The sequence below is a fragment of the Tiliqua scincoides genome, chromosome 2 (genome assembly GCF_035046505.1).
Source record: "Tiliqua scincoides isolate rTilSci1 chromosome 2, rTilSci1.hap2, whole genome shotgun sequence".
Classification (NCBI taxonomy): Eukaryota; Metazoa; Chordata; class Lepidosauria; order Squamata; family Scincidae; genus Tiliqua; species Tiliqua scincoides.
The window spans coordinates 92,232,553-92,254,682 of NC_089822.1; the positions used below are offsets into that span (position 1 = coordinate 92,232,553).

At 45.9% G+C, this 22,130-nt stretch overlaps 1 protein-coding gene across 1 annotated transcript in view; it reads right to left on the minus strand.

The window, feature by feature from the left end:
* TMEM38B (transmembrane protein 38B) overlaps positions 1-6,607 on the minus strand; it is a 40,088-nt gene extending 33,481 nt beyond the window's left edge. Inside the window, exon 1 of the mRNA XM_066615770.1 lies at positions 6,473-6,607. Coding sequence (XP_066471867.1) covers positions 6,473-6,584 — 112 coding nt within the window. The 5' untranslated portion in view covers positions 6,585-6,607. The remainder of the gene's footprint in view (positions 1-6,472) is intronic.
* Between the last annotated feature and the right edge of the window lie 15,523 nt (positions 6,608-22,130).

Below are 22,130 nucleotides of genomic sequence, written 5' to 3' on the forward strand. Positions count from 1 at the left end.
ACTCCAAATATACTGCCTCAGAATATGGATGTTCTATGTTCTCTGCTTGCCACTAGAAGTTGATAAACCTCCTCTCCATAAATTTATTAATCCTTCTTAAAAGCAGTGTCAGTGAATGGCCAATCATTAATATCTTGTAGTCAATTCTGACTGGTAACTGCACATTATGTGAAATACTATAAAGCCCGAGTATGCCAATATGGGTGACCCTAATTTCAAGGAGGCTGAGGCTTCCATGGGGTACCAAACAGGAGCAAGAACCAGCACTTGGGAGAAGAGCTGCCAACATTTTATTTTAAAAAGAGAAGAAAATGTTCATAAGAACATAAGAACAGCCCCACTGGATCAGGCCATAGGCCCATCTAGTCCAGCTTCCTGTATCTCACAGCGGCCCACCAAATGCCCCAGGGAGCACACCAGATAACAAGAGACCTCATCCTGGTGCCCTCCCCTACATCTGGCATTCTGACTTAACCCATTTCTAAAATCAGGAGGTTGCGCATACACATCATGGCTTGTACCCCATAATGAATTTTTCCTCCAGAAACTTGTCCAATCCCCTTTTAAAGGCGTCTGGGCTAGACGCCAGCACCACATCCTGTGGCAAGGAGTTCCACAGTCCGACCACACGCTGAGTAAAGAAATATTTTCTTTTGTCTGTCCTAACCCGCCCAACACTCAATTTGAGTGGATGTCCCCTGGTTCTGGTATTATGTGAGAGTGTAAAGAGCATCTCCCTATCCACTCTGTCCATTCCCTGCATAATTTTGTATGTCTCAATCATGTCCCCCCTCAAGCGTCTCTTTTCTAGGCTGAAGAGGCCCAAACGCCGTAGCCTTTCCTCATAAGGAAGGTGCCCCAGTCCCGTAATCATCTTAGTCGCTCTCTTTTGCACTTTTTCCATTTCCACTATGTCTTTTTTGAGATGCGGCAACCAGAACTGGACACAATACTCTAGGTGTGGCCTTACCATAGATTTGTACAACGGCATTATAATACTAGCCGTTTTGTTCTCAATACCCTTCCTAATGATCCCAAGCATAGAATTGGCCTTCTTCACTGCCGCCGCACATTGGGTCGACACTTTCATCAACCCGTCCACCACCACCCCAAGATCTCTCTCCTGATCTGTCACAGACAGCTCAGAACCCATCAGCCTATTATCTAAAGTTTTGATTTTTTGCCCCAATGTGCATGACTTTACACTTACTGACATTGAAGCGCATCTGCCATTTTGCTGCCCATTCTGCCCAGTCTGGAGAGATCCTTCTGGAGCTCCTCACAATCACTTCTGGTCTTCACCACTCGGAAAAGTTTGGTGTCGTCTGCAAACTTAGCCACTTCACTGCTCAACCCTGTCTCCAGGTCATTTATGAAGAGGTTGAAAAGCACCGGTCCCAGGACAGATCCTTGGGGCACACCGCTTTTCACCTCTCTCCATTGTGAAAATTGCCCATTGACACCCACTCTCTGCTTCCTGGCCTCCAACCAGTTCTCAATCCACGAGAGGACCTGTCCTCTTAATTCCCTGACTGTGGAGTTTTTTCAGTAGCCTTTGGTGAGGGACCGTGTCAAACGCCTTCTGAAAGTCCAGATATATAATGTCCACGGGTTCTCCAGCATCCACATGCCTGCTGACCTTTTCAAAGAATTCTATAAGGTTCGTGAGGCAAGACTTACCCTTACAGAAGCCATGCTGACTCTCCCTCAGCAAGGCCTGTTCGTCTATGTGTTTTGAGATCCTATCTTTGATGAGGCATTCCACCATCTTACCCGGTATGGATGTTAGGCTGACCGGCCTATAGTTTCCCGGGTCCCCCCTCTTTCCCTTTTTAAAAATAGGCATGACATTTGCTATCCTCCAATCTTCTGGCACCGTGGCCGTTTTGAGGGACAAGTTGCATACCTTAGTCAAGAGATCTGCAACTTCATACTTCAATTCCTTAATAACCCTTGGGTGGATGCCATCAGGGCCCAGTGACTTATTGATCTTTAATTTATCAATGAGGTCTGAAACATCTTCTCTTTTTACCTCTATCTGACTTAACTCCTCGGTCAGGAGGGGCCATTCGGGCAGCGGTATCTGCCCGAGGTCTTCTGCCGTGAAGACAGATGCAAAGAACTCATTTAATTTCTCTGCCATCTCTAAGTCTCATTTTATCTCCCCTTTCCCTCCCTCACCATCCAGAGGGCCAACCGCTTCTCTGGCGGGTTTCCTGCTTCTAACATATTTGAAGAAGCTTTTATTATTCCCCTTAATGTTGCTGGCCATGCGTTCCTCATAGTCTCTCTTGGCCTCCCATATCACCTTCTTACATTTCTTTTGCCACAGTTTATGTTCCTTTTTATTCTCCTCATTAGGGCAAGACGTCCATTTACAGAAGGAAGCTTCCTTGCCCTTCACAGCCTCTCTAATTTGGCTGGTTAGCCATGCGGGCACCCTCCTGGATTTAGTGGAACCCTTCTTTCTTTGCGGTATACACCTCTGCTGGGCCTCTATTACTGTTGTTTTAAGCAGCCTCCATGCACTCTGGAGAGATTGGACTCTTTTTACCCTCCCTTTCAACCTCCTTCTAACCAGCCTCCTCATTTGAGGGAAGTCCGCCCGTCGGAAGTCAAGGGTTTTTGTTAGAGATTTGCCTGGTATTCTTCCCCCAACGTGCACGTCAAAACGGATCGCAGCATGATCACTGTTCCCCAATGTCTCAGTAATGTTTACATCTCTAACCAGGTCCTGCATACCGCACAATATTAAATCCAGAGTCACCTGTCCTCTGGTGGGCTCCGTGACTAGCTGATCTAAGCCACAGTCATTTAGCACGTCAAGAAATCCGGTTTCCTTATCGTGACCAGAACACAAATTGACCCAGTCAATAAGAGGATAATTGAAGTCCCCCATGATTACAACCCTGTCCCTCCTTATCACCTCCCTGATCTGTTTCCTCATTTCAAGGTCCCCATCAGATTTCTGGTCTGGAGGACGATAGCACGCCCCCAGTATTACATCGCTGCACAAGCCTGGTAATTTAACCCACAGAGATTCTACGGTGGAGTCGGACCCACCTTCAATCTCTACTTTGCTGGATTCTATCCCTTCCTTAACATAAAGGGCCACCCCACCTCCAACACGCCCCTGCCTGTCCCTCCTGTAGAGTTTATAGCCCGGGATTGCGGTATCCCACTGATTCTCCGCATTCCACCAGGTTTCCGTTATGCCCACTATGTCAATATTTTCCCTTGTCACCAGACATTCCAGTTCTCCCACCTTTGCTCGTAGACTTCGGGCATTCGCATAAAAGCATTTATACACGGAATGCCCCAGGATGGGCTGCTTATTCGCTCCTTTGTCCCTGCATCCTCTCATTGTGCCAAACCGTCTATCACTTCCCATCACCCTACCTTTCCCAATTTCTTCTCCTACCCTGCCTTTGTCTTGTTGTTCTCTAACCTCCCCTTCCCCCAGGGATCAGTTTAAAAGCTGCTCTGCCACCTTTTTAATGTTATGCGCCAGCAGTCTGGTTCCATTCTGGTTCAAGTGGAGCCCGTCCCTCTTGTACAGGCCCCTCTTGTCCCAAAAAGTTCCCCAGTGCCTAACGAATCTAAACCCCTCCTCCCTACACCACCGTCTCATCCACACATTGAGACCCCTGATCTCCGCCTGCCTAGCTGGCCCTGCGCGTGGAACAGGTAGCACTTCAGAGAACGCTACCTTTGAGGTCCTGGCTTTCAGCTTCCTGCCTAAAAGCCTAAATTTGGCCTCCAGGACCTCCCAGCTACACTTGCCCACGTCGTTGGTGCCAACATGCACCACAGCCACTACCTCTCCCCCAGCACTGTCTACTAGCCTGTCTAGACAAGAAGTGATGTCCGCAACCTTCGCACCAGGCAGGCAAGTCACCATGTGTTCCAAGATGGCCAACACATTTCACAATAAAATCAAGTTCAACAATTGAAAACAGTAATTAAGGACAGAAAAAAATAATAAAAGCACACTGCAGCAGATCCAAGAACAACTCACAAGGCAAAAGCTTGGTGAAGTAGTTAGTCTTGAACATTTTTTTAAAAGTAACAAGATGGGATCTCCCACACTCCCTAATGCAGAAAGTTCCACATCCAGCAGAGCTATCACAGAGGCAGCAGCTGTGCACACCAGTCAATGACAGCACAGAGGAGAGCCAAATCCCTTCCTTAATGGACAGACAGATCACAACAAATTGGGTAGGAGGTTTCACCGCCTTGAGCCAACAATGGAGCGCAAGATGTACATCATTGCTGGGCAATGAGTTTGTGGCAGCAGGGGATGTGGGCTGGTGGGAAGCAGGGGTGCCTTGTGGGCTTTCTGGCACAGTGCTGTTGGTTATGAATGTGACAGGCATGATGAGCAACATGTATATAATGGGCCTGCATGTCCCTCTCAGGCTCCATCGCCAGCCTGGCACCAGCTGACCTGCTCTACCTGTGCTCCATTCCATTCATCGTAGGCATGTAAGTGGCACAGGGCTGGCAGTTCAGCGCATTGGGCTGCTGCATGCTGCTCAGCCTGGACCTGCTCGTCATCACCATTCCTCTAATGTACGCAGCCAAGTGGCCGCACACCTCCAAGTCAAGCTTTGCGCAATGCGGTACGGCAACCCAGAAGTTCAGCAATGACATGATGGCATCATTGCCGAACATCCAGAAGTGGTGTTGCAACATAGTAGCCCATCATCCATTTACAGACATGGCCTCTGGTTCTTATGCCAAAGAAGGCTACAGACCCCTGGCCTAAATGGTACAGGGCTTTAATGGTTAACTGGCACCCAGAAATGAACAAGAAGCCACTATAGGTCTTACACGATAGGAGCAATATGTTCTCTGGCATAGCCTCTCCTCAGTCAGTTGACAACAACACTCTGAAGCAGTTTTAGCTTCTGAATACTTTGAGGGGAACCCCATGAAGAGCATGTCACAATACTCCAAATCACATGTAACCAAGGCATGGGTGGCTGTGGGCAGATATGCTTTCTCAAAGAAAGGCCAAAGCTGCCAAGCTGGGTTTAGGTGGCGACCATGGTGGATGTGGAAGGTGTTTACAGGAGAAGCTCAGATGGAGAGGGGTATGAGTCAGGGGTTGCCTCTAGTGTTCAAACTCTGAAGAGCATAATTCTAGAATTCTAGCATCCCAAAGTTGAGGTCATGGTGTGAAGGCACATGATATAGCGGTATCGTTGATGCTTAACAGGTCTGAGTCTAGTCAAAATCCCTATGGGAGACAGCCTAGTAATCCATGTACTGGTGTACATGAATACACCATCGTGGAAGTAAAGCTACAAATTAAATAAATAAAAATCTTTTACCCTAAACCACTAATACGCAATGGCCAATGGTGGTCATTCAGCACTGAGCAAAATGCACTTTGCGTATTTTTCAATCCTGCTTCAATTCAATAGGATCCCCAAGGCAGCATATCTTGAAATAATAATATACTGTACAATTACATTAGGGTTATCCTTATCTGCCCTGACACAAAGCATTGCTCTGGGACAGCATACTCCCTCTCCCCTCTTCTTCTCCTTAGCTCAGTGTTTCTCAAGGTTTCTCCTCCGCCATACTACTTCACAAGGTCCAACTATTGGAAGTATCACTGGAGTAACTGGCGATGACATCACTGCCAGTTACTTCTGGGTTGGGAAGCCAAGACGCAACGTGACAAACACTAGTAAGAGACTCAGGGTGGACAGGAGGGTTTTTTTGAGCATGGAAAATCATGCTTTGGAGCTCTGCCTGGAGAGTTGAGCCTCCTGGCACCGTTTGTTGCGTCGCGTTCCCGATCTTGCTGTGGTACAGCAGGGGCCCAGGGGTCCTGCACGTACCACCAGGCACCACCTCAAGTACTACTGGGGGTACCCATACCACTGGTTGATAAACACTGCCTTAAGCCTCGTCTCATTCTCTTGTCTCTCATTTCGCTTTTCCCACTGCCTGGCTGTGTGCTCTTACTCCAGCCTGTAGCACCCGCTCATGTGCTCAAAAGCACTCTTTCCTATGCTTGCCCATGAATTAGGGCTCGCCCCATACAGAAAACAGTTTCCAAAACTAACTGAGCCCCTGTGACTTAAGCCACTTAAGCCACAGTGACTTAAGTCACTTTCCACAGTGACACTTTCCACAGAGCACCATGAAGACAGGCTGCAACCTCTGTGACCAGAAAGGCACTCATCACGCGCTCAGAGGCACTATTGCGCTTTCCCATGGGCCAGTGCTCAGTCCCAAGTCCTGAAAACAGAACATGGGGGGGGCTGAGTGAACCCAGGAAGAAACTAAGCATCAGGTTAACCTTCCTCATAAGACAACCACCTGCAGCCACCCAGCTCTGTGGAAGTCACTCTGCACATGCTCAGAGGCACCGTTGTCGCTTCCCGACCCAACGAGCATGAAAGCAGGCGCTGGGGCTCAGCCCTGCGGGAACAAGCCCAGCCCTGTCCCCACTTACCCCTCTGCTCCTTCAGAGACATGACCGACGCCGTGTAGTGCGCCAGGTCGAAGAAGGGGAACATGGGCAAGCGGGAGAAGACCAGCGGCATCTCCCGCAGAAGCGCCTCCATCGCGGCGGCTGTTGTCACTCGCGGCGCAACCACACGCTGTGAGGAAGGCACAACCAAACTGCCCAGCTGGGAAGAGGGGGAGGAGGCGGGGCGTGGAAGGCGAGGGGGCGGGGCTTGTTCGGGCCGCGCCCCAGTCGCTGCTAGTGGAACGCGTGAAGGGTAATACGGTAAAGGGGCGGGGCTGGTTTTGGGCCACGCCCCCAGCCGCTGCTAGTAGTGCGTGCGTGCAGGGAAATACGGTAGTGTGATCCTCTGCTCGAAAGACGGGTGGGTAGCACAGCACTCGTGCCCAAGTCCCTGCTGCAGCGCCTGCAGGTTCTCCCCTTGGGGTTGAAAGGGGCTCTGCTGCCCATTCGCTTCTATGGGAGAGCTGCTGTGAGCAGACCTTACTTAAGGTCAGCTTTAATCCCTCTTTATGTACCTTTCAAGCTGGGAATGACAATGCTCACAGCAAAGTCCTGCTTACAGCCCACTCCTGTCCACACTTTCCTGGGAGTAAGCTCCATTGACTGCAATGGAACTTCTGAGTAGACATGCATAGGCTTGGGCTCTTACTCATCAATAGGTTCCACTGTGTTCAATGGGGCTTACTCCCAGGAAAGTGTGCACAGAATTCCAGCCCCCAGTGTGCAGTAGACATGCACTGACCAGGCTGCAAAGCAGGTAGCCACTCAGTTGCCACCAGCAGTGAGGACGCAATCCAGTGCACAGACTGGAAGTTAAGTCCTATTGAACTCAGAGGGTCTTAGGGCCCAGTCCTAGCCAACTTTCTAGCACTGATGCAACCACAATGCTGCCCGAGGTCAGGGAACAAACATTCCCTTTCCTTGAGGTGCCCTACGTGACTGTCCCTCCATCACAGGATGCAGCCCTTTAGTACAGCTGCATCAAACTGGAAAGTCGGATAGGATTGGGCCCTTAGTTCTGAACACTGTAAACCTGTTCAGAATTGTGCTGTGAGCATCTGTTGTTCAGAACTTAAAGGCATGTAAAGAGGGAACAAAACTGATTTTTTAAAAAAAATTTAAACTGAATAAACAGCCGCCTTGAGTGCTCTTTTCTGAAGTGGAAAGGTGGGATATAAATTCTGCAAATAAATAAATTAGGTTGAAGATTTAACTAAACAGAGCAAACGTCAAAGATTGAAATAGAAGGTGGGGAAAGTCTTCTAATGTCACTGGCAGGCACTACTGTGGCATAGAACTGGAGAGACCTCGTTTAAATTCTCAAATCACAATCCTATGCATGTTGAATCAGATCCATTTATTTCAATGGAACTTACTCCCAAGGAAGTGCAGGGAGAATGGCAGCATTAGGGTCCAATCCTATGCAAACTTTCCAGCACTGGTGCAGCTGCAGTGCAACCCCGAGGCAAGGGAACAAATGTTCCCTTACCTTGTAGAGGCCTCCATAACTAGCCTCCCACCACAGTACACACTTCAATGGCACAGCTACACTAGGACTGGAAAGTTGGATAGGATTGGGCCCTTAGCCACTTACAACATCTCAGCTTAACCTCTCAAGGTTGTTACAAAAAGAAAAGGGGAAAGTGGAATCATGAACAGTATATCATTCTGAGCACCTCAGAAGAATCAAGGACTAAAAACTTAATAAATGAATACCTATACATTAAACCTGACTACTTATATTCATCATTGGACTGCCATATATTGAGTTCTAAATAGAGTGCATCATTAAGACGTAAAGTTTGTAGATCATACCCCATTTCAATAGAAAGTCTACCCTACTTGGGAGCTATTACATGCCCTACATTTGGAAACCTGCAGAGCAAGTAATCAGTCATTGATTGGTTATTTTTTTATCACTTAAATATTATTTTTTTAAAAAGAGTTTTATTCCCACAGGAACTCGTACGTGCCTTTAATTTCTGAATAATAATTCTAGATGGAAGCTAAACATAAGAACATAAGAAGAGCCCCACTGGATCAGGCCAAAGACCCGTCTAATCCAGCTTCCTGTATCTCACAGTGGCCAACCAGATGCCTCAGGGAGCACACAAGACAACAAGGTACCTGCATTCTGGTGCCACTTCCTTGCATCTAGCCTTCTGAGGTACCCTACTTCTAAAACCAGGAGATTTCACATACCTATCATGGCTTGTAACCTGTGATGGGCTTTTTCTTCAGAAATCTGCCCAGTTCTCTTTTAAAGGCATCTAGGCCAGACATCAGACCACATCCTGTGGTGAGAAGTTCCACAGGCTAATTACACCCTGGGTAAATAAATATTTTCTTTTGTCTGTTCTAACTCTCCTGTTCTAACTGTTCTGTTCTAATTGACTTATGTTTCACAACCCTTTCAATGTATGCCAATGGGGGGGGGGGAGTTTCTGTTTAGACATCAGCAGCTCCACAATGATAACTTGCCCAAGGCTGAAATCTTGTCCTGGTTGTAGCAAACGGCTTGACAGAGATGGGGGAGGGATTGGGGGTTGTCATTCCCTATGTTCTTGCCACAAGAGGGAGGAAGGGGGGGTGACATGGCTTCTCCCCATCAAATTCCCACTGTGAACAGAAAAGCCATTGGATGAGCTCTCACCTGGTGGGCAGAGACAAGAGGAAAGATTATGCACATGGTTTGATGATTGCACTGGAGGTTGCACTGTCTTGTTAGAATAAGTTGCTGGGGCATCAGCGCAGTTTATTTTACCCCTAATAATTTTAATGACCTTTGTTTATTGGTGGGGTCTTGAGGATCATACTATCCATTATCAAGTTGCCTTTTCCTTTACAAAGCAATTAAATGGGATTCTTTTTTGTCTTATTCAAACAACAAATTTTCAAACAACAAATTTTCAAATTTTAAGTAAATGGGATTCTTTTTTTTTCTTATTCAAACAACAATGCATGCCTGTCCTGAAACCTTGAAATGATTACTGATGTGGGCTCATGGGATGCTGAATACTTTTAACGTTTCGGACATTGCCTATAGAAGCCAGGAACTGCGGGGTGTCGTCTTTGCAGTACTGTTTTTTATCCACTGAGTGGCATCAGGCTCCTTTCTAGCAAATGCTCAGTAAATTCAGAAGTGCTGACTTCCACTGGACACAGATTATAGTTAGGACAGGGAGGGCATCTGACAGAATGGATGCCAACAATTCTCTTTGGTCGTACCAAAATTTGCATCACAGTACATAAAATGTTTGGCTACCGTTTCTCTTCTAACAATGTTTTCAAACTTATTCCTTGCTAATATTCTACACCAGGGCTGTTCAAACTTTTTGGCAGGAGGGCCACATCCTCTCTCTGACACTGTAGCGGGGGGGGGGGGGCTGGTAATAATTTAAATAAATTTACATAAGTGAATATATTAGAGATGGAACTTATATGAATGAATGAAGGTCTTGCAATAGCTCAAGGCCTATAAAAGACCTTGCACAAAACAAGGGAGGTGTTTCCTTCGCTTCTGCTACTGCATCACAGATGTCAAACAGCAAGCAGCCCTTGTCACACAGCTCACATGAGAGGTTGAACAGTCACCTTCATGCTTAGAGCAGTTGCATCAGGCCAGCATGGGCTCCAGCAAATCTCTGGAGGGCCAGAGGCTAATTGGAGACTGGGGGCTCCCCATGGGCCAGATTGGGAGACCCTGAGGGCCACAAGTGGCCCCCGGGCCAGGGTTTGGGCACCCGTGTTCTACACCAATGGTTCCCAAACTGTGGATTGGGAGCCATTGGTTGGTCACGACCTGATTTTTGGTGGGTCCCATAGGAACTGAGCAGAGCCTCACAGGTGATGAAAGAATCAGATAAAAGCCACCCCTCCCCCAGTTTTTCAAAAATTATATAGCTGCTAATTGCCCTGCAAAGATTTCCTGCAGTTTGCAGTCATGTATAAATATGGGAAGATAAATGTTGGAACATCTTTTTCTGGTTATTATTACTTGTAAATAAATTTTAAAAATATTTCTTTCTAGAATTTTTTTTAAGTCTTGTAAACCTAGATGGGTCCGGATAGAGCAGCGATTTTCAGCCTTTTTCATCTTATGGCACACTGACATGATGCTAAAATTGGAAAGGCACACCATCAGTTTTTTACAGTAGACAAGGCACAACAAGCTGCCAGTTTGGGGGGCAGGTCATGTCCCCATTTGTTCTACTAATAAATTACCCTCCTCTAAACTCCCATGGCACACCTGCAGACCATTCGTGGCACACCAATGTGCCACAGAGCACTGGTTGAAAATTGCTGCAATAGAGTGTCATTTTAAATGCTAAAAAATAATTGGGAACCACTTTTCTACACTTTAATGTTACATCTTTCTTTTGAATGACATATCTAACTTGCACATAATATATTAATATGAGTGTTTGTATGGCTGCAATCCTAACTACACTTTCCTGAGAGTAAGCTCTGTTGAACAGAATAGGACTTATGTCTGAGTAGACCTGATTCGGATTGTGCCCTCAGTAATGTAATGCCCACGGTATACATGCTTTATGGTATGTTTATGAGGCTTGATCATATATACCACTTATAATTTTGGAAAATAGAGTGGCCATTTAGAACACAGATGTTGATAGTTTTTGTTTTGACATTGATAGTTTTAGAGACCTATATAGGTCAATTATTTTATTAAACCTACTTTATTTTATAGGAAGAAAATTAGGATTATCTATTTTTAATCTGGGGAGCAAATTATGGGGAGCGCAGCTGTTCATCCTAACTGTTCATCACATTAGAGAGGCAAAAATGAGTCGGCCATTGGTTTTTTTAAAGCACAGTACAATCACTGCAAGTGCTGTATCTAGTAATTTTGTTTAAAATTATTTTAATTATTAAATTCGGGGCTGGAAAAGAAACTAAGGTGCAGTCCTAAACACTTTTACTTCACAAGTAGGCCCCACTGAACACAGTGGAACTTACTTTGAAAAAAAGTGTACTGTATAGGATTGCTTTGTTAATGCTTAGTGGTTCATTGTAGCCTCTAATAACCTAGAGACAATAGAATAATTGTGTGCATTCGCATTTGTTCAAAACAGGCCAGCCTTTATAAGTGATTTTTTCAAAAGCAAACTTGCTGCTCATGTTACCTGCCTCTCAAAGGACTTTTTTTCCCCTCTCAAACACAAATTTTTGAAACCAAAGGCAAAACTGACAGTTCAATCCTATACCTCTGAAACACTAGTCAGAGCAGCATAGGATACTATTTTTCCACTTGCATGCATTGTAGTGACAGTCCCATCCTGATAGCTCCAGTTCCACAGATGGACATGCCACATATACTGCCATACCTCCAGCAGTAACTCCCAAATGGGTCAGGGACATGTACACCATTTCCTAATCTCCCTTCAGATGATGTACATACCTATCAGCAAAACACTACACCAACATCAGAGCTGGCATAGGGATTTAAAATTTTTTAAGAAATAATGGGGAAAGAAAAAAAAACACCAGAAAACCTCAATTCCCATCACTTCCTCTGCCCTGCCTTGTTCCTGGTGGCTGGGCATAGAATACACACTACTACACTTTGCAGCCAATCACACCAACCTCAGTACTATAGCCCCTGCCAGAGAAACCAGAACTCAATTGTCTGATCTCAGCTGATCCTCTATGGGTTGTTGAGCTACCTGTTTCACACAGGTTCCCGTTGCTTTGCAAACTTTATGACAGACACTGAGCTACCTGCTGCACAGCCAGACCTCTTTGACATCTGCTACTTGGCCCTCTGTCAGATTCGTTGCAAATGGACAAGAACACTGCTGGGAGGAGACGGTTGACAACCTCAATTGAGTGTTTCTCTTCCAGATGCTGCTCTGTCTTTGAGATTATGCATTAAAATATTTGACTTCATCATACGTACTTGTTGCTTTCTTGGCAATCCCTTCTCCCTGCCCTTACCTCAACTGGCCTACAGGGGAGGGAGGGGAGGCCTCTGCTACCAGGATTCAGGGTCTATAGCATCCTTACTTTCTGTCTTCTCAGGTTTCCGTGATGGAAGAAGCTCCTCCTTGATCACAAGCCACCTGTTCTCTGCAGCCATGCTGTATAGGTTAGCCAGTTGGGCAGAACAGGAAGAAGGATGGCAATGTAATGACAGCTGTGGCCACGGTGCAGGGGTATCAGTAATGATGCAAAGGGTCTGTCTAAATGAGGAAAGTGCTACAATGGGAGCCCTGTGTTACATGCCAGTCCATTCAGCGCACCCTCTGATTAGCCCATGTGCTATAGTCTCCGTCAGGTGTGCCTGCTCATGGGGTGCTAAATGTTCCATGAGATATACAGTCCCAGTCTCTTGCTGTGGCTGCTTGGTTAGAAAGCAGCTGTGCGGATTGGCCAGTGTGCTTTTCCCCCCTTCATTTGTCTCGGCCATGGGAGTTTCTGGCCAGTCATGCAAAATGAAACGTGCTATTGGTTTGGCAAAGCTCATGACGGGGCTCAAACCTGTTTTGCCTGGCTCCCAATCAGTGTCTCTGTGCCATGGGATACTAGGATGTTGACTTGCCTGAGTAGTGCTGAGGCTCCCCTTGTAACTTCTCTCAGTGTTTCCTTTGGCAAAAGGGTTCCTTCCAGCTGCCGAATTCCACCACAGGGATTCAACCCCTTCGTCATAGAGAGACATGTGTATATGTCGCATGATTGTCCTCTTTCAAGGGACGATCTTCCTTCCACTATTGTCAAATACATATTTCTTGGAAGTGTGTTTTTGTATGAGTGACATAAGGGGACAGGGTGCTGAAATTCCAGGCTGTTCCCTCCTTCCTATAGCATAGTAGCTCTTGCAAGGAACTTGTGTCATGCATGTTTGTGTGTGTGTGGGGGGGGTGTCATTGGGACACATCCTCCTGATTGATGGCAGTGGCTGTTGTTGTGGGGACCACTGGAAGGCATCATCCCTGCATTGGCTGCTCACTGAACCTGTACCTGCCACTGCCACTGCTTGCTTCATCCTGGCAATACTTCTGCGACCATCAGCATTGGAACTGAGAGATGTGGTTTTCCTTGCCTAAGAATCTGCATTCACTTATATCCATGTGACTCCAAACACATTTCAGGGAAATAAAATGCACCATCCAGACACATATCAGAGGAAAAACCATCCTTTCCCCCTTCTGATTGATTATTTGTTTAATTTAATGCCATTGCTATTCAGAATTCTTTTAGCATGCTCAGAGTCTGCACAGCTGACAGGAATTCTAGGAGTTTTTCCCCTTTATTTCCGCTGGTCAAAGTCAGAAAGAATGAAGAAGCTTTCATAAGAACGTAAGAACAGCCCCACTGGATCAGGCCATAGGCCCATCTAGTCCAGCTTCCTGTATCTCACAGCGGCCCAACAAGTGCCCCAGGGAGCACACTAGATAACAAGAGACCTGCATCCTGGTGCTCTCTGGTTTCCAGGGTTCCCTTTGTCAATGCAAGCTCCAAGTACAGGATAACCAGATGTCCTTTTTTTTCCGGGACATGTCCTCTTTTCAGCCTTGTGTCTGGCAAAATAACTTAAATGTCCTCCTTTTCCCTATGAGCAGGCCCCTGCAAGCAGCGCATATTCTTCGTGTAATTAAAAAATTATATGTCATATAGTTTTAAATTTAATGATAAGTAATCTAGTGTTTAAATTAACCACATGAAATCAATATACGAGTGTCTTTAGCTTTTATTTTGTCATGACCTCCATTTTTCTTGGATGTCTTACATTTTGGGGTGCCTCGTCTTCTTTTGCTGTTATGACATCACCCTGACTAAGCATGCATTGTTGTAGAGCAGGGGTGTCCAAAGTTTTTGGCAGGAGGGCCACATCAGCTCTCTGACACTGTGTTGGGGGCCGGGGGGAAAAAGAATTAATTTACATATAAAATTTGAATAAATTTACATAAGTTTACATAAATGAATATATTAAAGATGAACTTATATGAATGAATGAAGGTCTTGCAATAGCTCAATGCCTATAAAAGGCCTTGTACAAAGCAAAGCTGGCCTTTCCTTTGCTGCCGCTGCTGCTTCACAAATATGAAAGAGCAAGCAGTGGAGGGAGCTCTCATCCCACAGCTCACACGAGAGGTTCAACAGTCGCCCTCATGCTGAGAGAAGTTGTGTTGGGCCAGTGCGGGCTTCAACAAATCTCCAGAGGGCCAGAGGCTCATTGGAGACTGGGGGGGGGCTCCCTGAGGGCCGCATTGAGAGACCTCGAGGGCCGCAAGTGGCCCCCGGGCCGGGGTTTGGGCACCCCTGTTGTAGAGGGAGGAGGGAGGAGTTAGAAAGAGCCTTGGCTTTCATCCACCCCTCAGTGTTTTGCTTCTTTTTCCCTTGGCAATTTGGGTAAGTTTGGAAAAATATAGGAAAGTGCAGAAGAAAAGGGAAGTGATTGGATAAGGTGACTGGTGTGAAACCATTATGAGCCACATCAAAATTTGTCAAGGAAGGGCAGGTTTAGGCTTGGCTCATGGGTCGGGAATTTCTGAACTGGAGAAGTTTGTTTCTGAATTTTTTTTCTCCTTAATTAGTGAGAAGAGGTCATACAGCCATAAGCTGTAGAGAAAAAAGTCAGCCAAAGTTTACCTTTCAATTTAAAGTTTACCCTTTCATTTGAAAGAACCAGTCAAATCTGTGACGCCAGGCCTCTCACCACAATGCAAAAGGAAAACCAATTGTGTACGTTGGCCCACATGACTCCACTGATGGAGTGGAAGAGGCTGTGCGCTCTTAAGGAAGTCTAACACCCTGTCTGCAGCAGAAGCAGTGACTGGATCAACAATGCTGCACATACCGAGACCTGGGAAGGATTAGGCTTTTTATTTTGTTTTTTTCTAAAGGTCGAAAAATAATTTGCAACAGGAAACAATGTTTGCATTGTGAATTCATGGTTCCACCTTTCCTCCCCATTTAACACTGGCCTGTTTCAAACACTCTAAATTCTCAAGAGCATCGTGGGCTTCCCAGAGTGAGCTTTGTCTTCCGAGACAGAGAAGATGGTTTATTGTGAACTGACTCACAAGCACATTGTCCTCCATTGCCACCACCATCGTCCCGCCAGCCGGGCTGCAGGGCACCCTCCTCGGATCCCATTACAGTGTTTGGGATCATGAAGTACAAATTAGCATAATCAGCTTAGCTGCATGGTGCTGTACATTTGAAAAGGACAAGGGGAGGGAGGGGAAAATAACAAAAAAGGGAAAGTATTTCAACAAAAGGAAGCCCTGAGGAGGGCAGAAAGGGTTTATTGCTGTTAGGCCGCAGCACTGAAGGCTTTGCACCTGCATAACGAACAAGTCCTCTTCTAACTAAGGACTCTTAGATGGTATTAAAACCTGGGAGGGGGTGGGAGGAGAGGCAAAAAGAAAGGCAGACTGAATGAAAGGGGGACTGAATGAATCAGCCTGCATCCCATTAATTGATTTATCGGGATAGGGAATGTGCAAATTGCTGACAGTGGTAAAACAGCCATTTGATTTCTACTCAGCATGGAGAGGAGATCAGCCAAGTAATCTGGTCTATCGAGATAAGAGTTTTAGAGCCTCTGCAGAAGAGAGATAAGAAATGCCAAAACCCCATTGGTGGTGGTTGTGTTTTTTTGGCTTTGCTTTTTCACATCCTGCTGGAATTCTTCAGTTTTTTTGGATTACGTTTCTAAATATGCAGACTTTTCTTTCTTTCATTTTTTTCTAAATTAAAAAAAGACGCGCAACTGGGATAGAAACAAAGAGGATAGCCGGGCTTACATGGTGAAGCGATCTGCCTCTGGAGACAAATTTGAGGTTTCTGTAAATGGCCAACAGATTGCCAATGATTTAGGGCCTGATCCTATCCAACTTTCCAGCTCCAGTGCAGCTGCAATGCAGCCCCGAAGAAAAGGAACAAATGTTCCCGTTCCTTGAGGAGGCCTCTGTGACTGCCTCCCCACCACAGGATGCAGTGCACGCCTCATTGGCTGCACCAGCACTGGAAAATTGGATAGGATTGGGCTCTTAGTTTATGATTATATTCTTCCAGGTGGTGCCATTTGAATTTTCTGTCCTCAGACTCCAAAATGTCCGAGTCTGAGTTTGAAGAAGAGTATCACTTAGGTCCAGTTTCTTTTTTTATAACACACACACAAGACATAGATTCATGTTGCTACAAGGCAGTGTCCAGTGAGAGTTGGTTAGGCAAGACTTGAATTTATGGGTGAGATTTACAGGTGTTGGCCCTAGCACAAGTCTGATTTGCATAACTGCCAGAGGTTTTTGCTAAATTAATCCTCTCCTCCCTGATTTTGCTATAGAGTGGTAGAGGAATGGAAGGAACTCTCACACAACTTAGTGCTGAAATGCCCCAGTGAGGCTTCCACCACTGGTCAACAGGGAGAGGTGTGGCCATAGCAGTTTCACAGAAAAATGCGCAGTAGGCAAGATGTGGCTTTGGAGTGCAGAAGCTCTGGTTTCATTTTTAAAAAATGTTCTCCACATTTTTGCAAAGCTCTTTGTCAGCCATAGAAAACTTTAGATCAGTGCTATTCAAACTGGGGCGTCGCGATGCCCCACCCTGAGGGCCCTGGTCTCTGCCCCCTTAAGGGGTGGGGCCAGTCTAGAGGCGGGGGAAGGCAGCAGCACGATCCCCAGGACTTCTGGCAGGGCTCCCCGCAGCAGGGAAAGTGGATGTGGAGCGATCGCTCTCAGGGCGCTATTGTTCCACATCCACTTTCCCTGCTGCGGGGAGCCCTGCCAGAAGTCGTGCCGGACTCCCCGCACCCCGGGGAGGCTGCAGGAGGCTTGGGTAAGTGCCTTCCCCCAGCCCCTGCAAGGACTTACTGGCTCTCAAACTCTCCCAGAGAGTTTGAGAACCACTGCCTTAGATGGTCTGAAAGCTCACTGAACCTATTTCAGCACTAAGGCTACAATCTTATACAGCAGCGGTTCTCAAACTGTGAGTCCAGTTCCCACTAGTGGGTCATAACTGAATTTTTGGTGGTTTGTGAAACAGACAGGGCAAATTAGGCTTTGTGCACCAAGGATTAAACAAGCTGCTACTTGGGGGGGGGGGAGCACTGCTGCCCAGTCATCATCATAGCCATACCCCTTGGCATTTATAAATCAGACAGCAGCCTCTTCTAGAGCCTCAAAAAAAGTTTGGGGACCACTGCTATAGAGACTGATCTGGAAGTAGGCCCCAGTGATCTCAGTAAGAATTACTTTTGAGTAGACATGCACAGGCTTGGGCTGCCAACGCTGCAGTTCTCACTTTGTTTATCTGGCTTGCAAAGAGAGATCCCCAGAGCAGCTGCAACATGATGAAGCGGGCTAATAAAACAGACTGGGGGCATGGCTGCATCTCTTGGTGAGCATCAATGGGTAGTTGCTAAGGCAGGGGCAGCAGGCATCCTCTTTTTCCAGAACATGCACCTGTTGGAGATGCTCTAGGACAGTGGTTCTCACGCATTTAACACTGGGACCCACTTTTTAGAAAGAATCTGTCAGGATCCACGGGAAATGATGTCATGACCGGAAGTGACATCATCAAGCAGGAACATTTTTAGCAATTCTAGACTGCAATCCTACCCACACTTACCCAGGAGTAAGCCCCATTGACTAACATTGTTAAAAGAATATACATAGTAGCTTGTTAAAAGTACAGGTCTGTAACATTTCCCCAAATGCAGTCACATACCATGGGAGCATCAAGTCTAATATATTGAAAATAAATATTGAAATGAATGGGGAGCCACCTGAAATTGGTTTGTGACCCACCTAGTGGGTCCCAACTCACAGGCTGAGAAACACTGCTCTAGGAGCATTTCCTGTTCCTGGCATGGGGTTGGACTAGACGATCTATTAGGTTCCTTTCAACTCGATGATTAAATGACCTCTTTTTTAGCCGTGTGTCCTGGAAAATAAATGCAAGTGTGTCCTCGTATCCTCAGGGGTTCTGTTGCAGAACTCCCCCCACTCTGGTGGTTAAGTGAAACTGCGGTAAACATCTCCCCCCACCCTCTGGAGCCAAGGAGAACTCTTCTCCCCTCGCCTCCAAATGGTCCTCTGAGCCCAGCAGAGGCCACTGGCAAATGTCTGCAGTTTCTGCCGGGGTCAAACGGAAAAAGGGACACTTCCAATTTCCACCGTGAACCCGGAAGTGAGTTTTTAATGTCTTATAAAGCATTGGGAGGCCCAGGGAAGCCCTGGAGGGTGCTGGTGGGTGGGGTGGGGGACTTAATAAATGAAAGTGCCAGTCCACACAGTGTAGCCTTGAAGCATTACAGCCCCTTTAAGGTGCTGCTACCCCCTCCCAAGTGTTTATCAGTAGTCCTCATGTGGCTGCTGTGACATATGAAGTGGCACAAAGTTATTACTGTAGCACAGATTATCTTCTCAGGCAATCGTGAAAATTAAGTGGTGCAGAAATGCCACATTTGATATTTGTGCATCATAAAATTATCACAAATCATAGAACCCACTGCAATTATTATGAGCGTCAATCCTTATCTACCTCTGCTCACCTGAAATGTTTAAAAGATCATAAACCACAGCATGGGTCTCAGTTTAGCAGAGACTCAAGGGCAGGTGCCCACATCAATGTGTATCTTTTGACATCTTATCGCTCAATAACCCTGTATTAGGACAGGCCTGCACAACTTGTGGCTTACCAGCCATATAGTGTGGCCCACCAAGTGTTTCGCAGCTCTCCTTTTTTTGCAGTTAGAGGCAAGCAGCAAAAATACATCCAGACTCTTGGCAGGACACCTTGAATCCTTGGTAGGCTGTGTGTGTCTTGGTGAGTCACAAATTGTGCAGATTCCACTTAGGCTGAGCAGATGTAAGAGGGCAATACTTCTGGTACTGGAGCTTGTCCTGCAGGGGTGAGAAAAGAAAAGCTGCACCTGTTTCTTAAAGGTACCACTGCCTGATCCTCGTTTAGGTCTAATCACCCTGTCATAAATTCATGGGAATGTCTTGTGTCCTACTCACTTCAAATAATACAGCTGTCTGTTATTTTTACCCACCTTCTTCCTCCCTTTTCATTTCTTTCTTAGCACCTGCTACTTTAAAAATGCAACCAGGGCTACCAGAAAGTCACTCTATCTCTGGCTTTTGGATTTAACTATGTGACTTTAAATGACCTCTGACCTCACAGGTCAGCAGTTAAGCTGTCCATTCTCTGGCTTTCCTTTTATGGCTGAAAGAGGATGACATATCAGATGTGAATTGTTTGCCCCTATCTTCACTTGGTCATCTTCCACAGTTCCCTTCTGGGTAAAAGAGAATCAGGGAAAGAGCAAAGGAAATGGGGTGGATTCGCCCAGCACAGGACAGTTTGAATAGTATGCCCGGGATTCAAAAACAACTGACCATAAGTCTCTTCCTCATTTGTTTATGCTGCATTTCAAATGCAGAAAATCCTAGAAATAATTCATACAACTGTTTTCAAGTTAACACCCCATACAGGACCTTTTTCAGTTCTGGAAATACATTTGAGTAAGGCTTGATTTTAATACCAGAACTGGTTCACATATTTATGTTCAGGATTGTAGCCTGGAATTTGGCAAACACTCCCTGGGTTTTTTAAAGCAATCCCCTCTGTTGCTACCGCAGCTGCCCCTCTGTGTGTGTGTGTGAGAGAGAGAGAGAGAGACAGACAGACAGACAGACAGAGCTTCCAGACAGAGCTTCGCAAGGGGAACCTCTTCCAGGGCTCCAGGGCTATTTCCCTGCCTGTGTCAGGAGGAGCCTTTTTGCAGTGTTTTAGGCTGCCTGGAAAAGGATCGAGATGCCAGCAAAGGGCAAAGGTGTGTGTGACTTCCAGTTCCCCACCCCATTCTTGTTGAGACAAATCCGAAGATAAAAAATCCGTGGATAAATAGGCTGCACCTGTATTAGGCAGATTACACTTTGCAGCCAGGATGTATGTGAAGCATAGGACTATACTTCTTCAGTGGAATGATTTCCAAATCATCCTTGCAAATAATAAACTAGCACATCAGGGTAAAAAAGTTATATACTAGCCCACTTCCTACTGTGCTGGTTTTCTACTTGCAGGGAGAAATTTAAAATTTTATGCATTTAGAAATGCTCTCTCTCACCTACAGTCTGAAACGACACAGTCCATTCAGTTGTATCAGGACACTGTCATGCATAACTATCTCATTCTGCTGTAGAATGAAGCAGGGAGAGAAAAACTCTGCATTTTTGTATGTTAACAAGATAGCACAGGTTTTTCAAGTTGGAACATTTCATTTTTAATAAAAGAAAATGAAGTGACTGGTTTTGTAAATAATTTATTTCTTAATATATTAGCCATTAAATAACATAGCATACAGGAAAAGTATCAGTTACACCTTATTTGTTCATAGCTATACAGAAGGGAAATCACAAAACGAAAAGTGCTGACAAAATAAATCTTTGGTAGATAAGTCTAGTTAAAAATGCAGGTTGTACAGTAATAGATACTAATATTTATTTTTAAAGAAGCAAACATTTTCTATACAATTAGGCAGGACAATTCCAACTACAATTCTGATCACTTTCACCAACCTAATATTCAATACCTGCCTTTTTCTTTTGCAGAGGCTACTCAAGGAATGCATACATCTTTGTTTGCTTGGTGTATTTGGAATAGCTTTTTCATATTAAGAATAAATAGTGGAATGGACAACCCCAGTCCACACACAGATGTTCAAGTTGCATACCCAGTTCAAATTATTTTAAGCAGTGGAGTTGTACCAAGAATAGGAGGTAGAATCAGCACCTACAGTTACTTCATCAGCCCATTTTAACTAGTTTCTTCGTTGAAAATTTGAGAACATCACGTAGTATTATAGGTTTAAATGCTTCAAGTTTCTAGCCCTCATATTCAAAAGCTCCAGAAGGTGGTTGCAATGTGTTCTACAAATCTGCTAAGCATAGATTCAACTGTTTTCTTTAAAAAGATGTGACTTGTAATCACGGCGCAAGAAGCAAGGCCACAAGCTTAAACACATTTATTTGAATGTTTATCCCACTGAGCTCACTCATGGCCCAAATGGAGCTCACTCCATGCCGGCGCTGGCCTTCAGCACTGGGGCTGGGTGTTGCAAATGTGCCATAAGGCACATCCGCGGTACCTGGAGAGTAGGGGCAACCGGTGCTGGGCCAGCGCCAGTTGGCGCTGAGATTCAGCGCCACATGGAGGGCTGGCTGGCACTCCTGCAACACTAGCTGGCAGTGTTTTCAGGACAGGGGGGAGGTGGGGAGTGAGCAGAACAGGGTTGAGGGAGGGTAAGGTGGGGCAGGGGGAAGAACCAGCCTGAGAGGGGGATGGATCGGTGAAGCTCTGCTCCACTGTATCCTATTCTCCATGTCAGGCTGCAAAGCCTGACATGGAGGCTCTCAAATCTCAAAGCTGGTACAGACTTGAGAAGCCCCATTGCAGGGCCTGGGGCTTTCCCTGGGGAAAGGGGATGAAAGTCCCCTTTCCCCAATGATACCAGCAGCCCCAGTAGCGCTGTTGGATGCAGAGGAGCCACTGGGGATAGGATTGGGCTCTAAGGCTTGCCTTCTGGAAAATGTGCATTTGACATGGCTGCGACAACACAATCCTATGCATGTTGACTCATAATTTATACTGTTTAACATTATAA